The 1,985-nt window shown below is 44.6% G+C and overlaps 1 protein-coding gene across 1 annotated transcript; it reads right to left on the bottom strand. All coding sequences in view use genetic code 11, as the record gives it.

The window, feature by feature from the left end:
• Positions 1-232: 232 nt before the first annotated feature.
• Positions 233-1,094, bottom strand: EGR_10173 (hypothetical protein; the record flags this gene model as incomplete). Its single annotated transcript, XM_024499422.1, has 2 exons — positions 233-429; positions 1,058-1,094. The coding sequence occupies 2 exons, from the start codon at positions 1,092-1,094 to the stop codon at positions 233-235; spliced, it is 234 nt and encodes a 77-aa protein (XP_024346161.1).
• Between the last annotated feature and the right edge of the window lie 891 nt (positions 1,095-1,985).

The raw sequence follows: 1,985 nt of genomic DNA on the forward strand, positions 1-1,985 counted from the left end.
TGATTTCAAAAAGACAAAACAAATTTACAAGGGATGAATTTGATGTGGGTCAGGTAAAGACAAACTAGTGGGAGGTGGGAATTCGCCTAGTGGAAAAGAAGCGTAAATCAGTGGATGGCAGACATCAACTTTGCTTGGAAGCAGGAGGATATAGATTTGAACGGAGAAAATGCACCTCGTTAAGCTCACTGTACAGATAGTTATATCCCCGTTGTAAATTGAATTGAGTTGATTAACTGGCTTTGACACCGCCTAAGGCTGAACGATGCTTGAGTCGAGTAGTGACGCTGGCAGCCACGGGTTGGATGATGGCAAGACCCAAGTCAAGCCGCACCAAGCGAGCAAAGTGCTCACGCATCCAGCGTTGATGGACCTCCAACGCCCCACTCAACTGCTTCAGCCACGACTCTACCTCTCTCTCCGAGTCCGCTTAGATCAGGTAACTACTGTCGAATGGGGAGGAAATTGAAAATCATGAGGCCATATACCATAAACTCTGGTTGCAGGAAAACGCAAGATGCTTCGACACATACTTAATTACGCGGACCTCGCCCTCTGTCAAAAGGCATTGAATGACATCTCTTCTTTAAACATCAGTGACTTTTAATTGACACGTGAAAATTCTTGCATTCGGAGATGCAACCACTCAGTAAAACATTCCACGGTATCCATAACACCAATCAATGGACATCAACCCCACATGGTAGGGTGAAGGAGTGCTTTGGCAAGTGCAGAAGAGTGTTAACGAGTAAGTTCTGGTTTTGTCCTCTCCGTAGAATTGTTGCCCTGTCATATAGGCCTCATCTCTTCAAGAACGCAATGCTGCAAGTCATAGTGATAAGGAGCACTCACTGAGGAGAGTAGGGTGAAGGCTATGTGCGAGTAAAAGCAATAACTTTGATTGGTGCGTACCCAGAGAAAGTTGATGCGTTGATTGGTGAGTGATGCACCTCACCACTCACCCATTTCTCACTTCATTTACCGGTGCTGCAATTTCAAAACGATTTAAAAGTTCAAATAAATTAAAGCCACTGCAACCGGTCAGTTAGGAACCGACTTGGAATCCATCCATAAATACAGTGACGACACTTCATGTATACGCATGCAGAGTTTATTTCAAATGCGTGATTTACAATGCGATTCTTGCCCTATCACTATCCCTTGCATTTCCTATTTACTAGATCTAATACAAAGTATCGAGTATCAGACCTTACGGTCACCAAGCCAAATTGTGAAACTGCTCTACCAGTTACGCCTGCAGCTCACGTGTCTGGTAGTTTTACACTTTTGTTAAGACTAACAAATCTCTGTAGACTTCAGAAAGCACACGCCAAGTTTGGACACAATTGTAGAAGTTCCGGATAGGTGTGCTGTAGACAGAAGTGCTATGAACGGATCACCTTGCAATCGAGATAGTGGCCCACATTTGTGAATAACAAGAATCATGTTTGAATCACGTTTGAGCAATATACTTTGTCGTGTGTGCTTGGGAGTGCAATAATCCAATCACGGAGAGGATGATTGCATTCCCATTTGATTTATCACGATTTACGGGCGTGAGTTACTTTGATGACAACCTGACAGTAGGGTGTGTCGAGAATAACCTGGCAATCGGACCTGTGATAAGGTCGTGGAACGTAACCATAACAAAAGTTTGTTTTCTTAAGCTCCCTTGCTTTGATCTTGGTGCTTCGGATTGTGGCGATTCAATCCACCTAAATTGCAGCTGCAAGTGTAATTGCAGCCAAGGTGATGGTGGTGCTGGTGTGGTGTTGGCATTGGTAAATGACAATGGTGCCATCACACGAACGGTGTCGGGACTTCTTCATCAGGCACTGTCCAGGGGTCTGCACTAACTCATAGCTCGGTTGGGAGGTAGCTTTGCCAATGTGTTGAAGCGATTCTTGCCCCTCTTCGATGAACACACCAAGGGCACAACTCCCTTCACAACGCCTATGCTACTTATTACAGCATTGGACTTTTAA

The sequence above is a fragment of the Echinococcus granulosus genome (assembly GCF_000524195.1).
Source record: "Echinococcus granulosus chromosome Unknown EG_S00196, whole genome shotgun sequence".
Lineage (NCBI taxonomy): Eukaryota > Metazoa > Platyhelminthes > Cestoda > Cyclophyllidea > Taeniidae > Echinococcus > Echinococcus granulosus.